Source organism: Erinaceus europaeus, chromosome 16 (assembly GCF_950295315.1).
Source record: "Erinaceus europaeus chromosome 16, mEriEur2.1, whole genome shotgun sequence".
Lineage (NCBI taxonomy): Eukaryota > Metazoa > Chordata > Mammalia > Eulipotyphla > Erinaceidae > Erinaceus > Erinaceus europaeus.
In genome coordinates, this window is record NC_080177.1 from 1904392 (window position 1) to 1905555 (window position 1164).

Below are 1164 nucleotides of genomic sequence, written 5' to 3' on the forward strand. Positions count from 1 at the left end.
CACCTCCTGGGCAGTCAGTTAGTTTCTCTCTCTCTCTCTCTCTTTATCTCTCTCTCCCTCCTTCTCTCTCCCTCTCTCTCTCCCTCTTTCTGAAAAAGCTGACCTGGAGGGGTGAAACCCCAGTGATGACAATAATAATATAGAAATTAAAAGATTTATTTATAATAGTGAGACAGTGTGGAGCCAGGGCACCCGCCAGGGCACACACATTACCATGTACAAGGGCCAGGGTTCAAGTCCCCGCTCTCCACCTGTGGTGGGGGGTGAGCTTCACGAGCTCTGAAGCAGGTGCTGCAGACGTCTCTACCCTTCCCATCTTTTTTCAATTTCTGTCTCTGTGCAATAAATAAATAGGAATATTACAAGAAGAAAACACAGAGTGAAGGGCCGGGCGGGGCTCAGTGGATAAAGCATCGACTCTCCAGCCCAGGGCCCAAGGCTCTCGAGACTGAGCGAGGCTGTGGCTCTCATCAATAAAGCATTTTCTTTGGAGAGAGAGCAAGCAGCCCAGGCCTCCCCATTCAGGCCTCACACCACCTGTGCTGCCCCTCACCCCTGCTCAGGGGCCAGCGAGGACCCTGGAATGCAAAGGTAGTTGTGTCTTGCGCACCTGTTCCCAGGGCCCCTCTGCAGCTGACTCCCTCCCAGCTGAGCTGGAACCTGTCCCCTGGGCACCACTGGTCACCATGGCAGCGGGGGATTTATTACGGCCTCACCCTGGGCTGGGCCTGCGGACTTGGGACTCAGCGGAAGTGGAAGCAGGAAGGCAGCTGCGGGAAGGCAGCCAGTGCCGGAACCAGGGGGCCCCCAAGATGGTGAGTGAAGGCCTGTGTAGCCCAGGCTGCGAGGGGCTGAGCCCCCTCTAACCCGTCCCCCCTTCTCTGCAGGCCAAGTTTCTCTCCCAGGACCAGATCCATGGTAGGTTGGGCAGTTAAGGGACTGTGTGGGTGCCCTGCGGGGGTGTATGGGGGGATCAGGCACTGCAGGGGAGGGGTGGAGTGGTGGGGGTGGGGGCTACTCGCAGAGGTTGGCGTGCAACCCTGACAGGGTGTGAGAGGACGGCCCAGGATCCCCCTGACTGGCAGTTAGAATTTGGGGGACAGGAGATGGGGAGGGCCTGTGGCTGGCTAAGGCTGAGGGGAGCAGAGGGGGCTTGAGAGAGCA

General features: G+C 58.2%; 1 protein-coding gene across 2 annotated transcripts in view; it reads left to right on the forward strand.

The window, feature by feature from the left end:
- The first annotated feature begins 652 nt into the window (after positions 1 to 652).
- Positions 653 to 1164, forward strand: part of CALML4 (calmodulin like 4) — an 8634-nt gene continuing 8122 nt past the window's right edge. Inside the window, exons 1-2 of one of the 2 annotated variants that reach the window (XM_007534937.3) lie at positions 653 to 815; positions 888 to 918. In XM_007534937.3, coding sequence (XP_007534999.3) covers positions 687 to 815; positions 888 to 918 — 160 coding nt within the window. In that variant the 5' untranslated portion in view covers positions 653 to 686. The remainder of the gene's footprint in view (positions 816 to 887; positions 919 to 1164) is intronic. The other variant, XM_016193347.2, reaches the window with a different exon arrangement.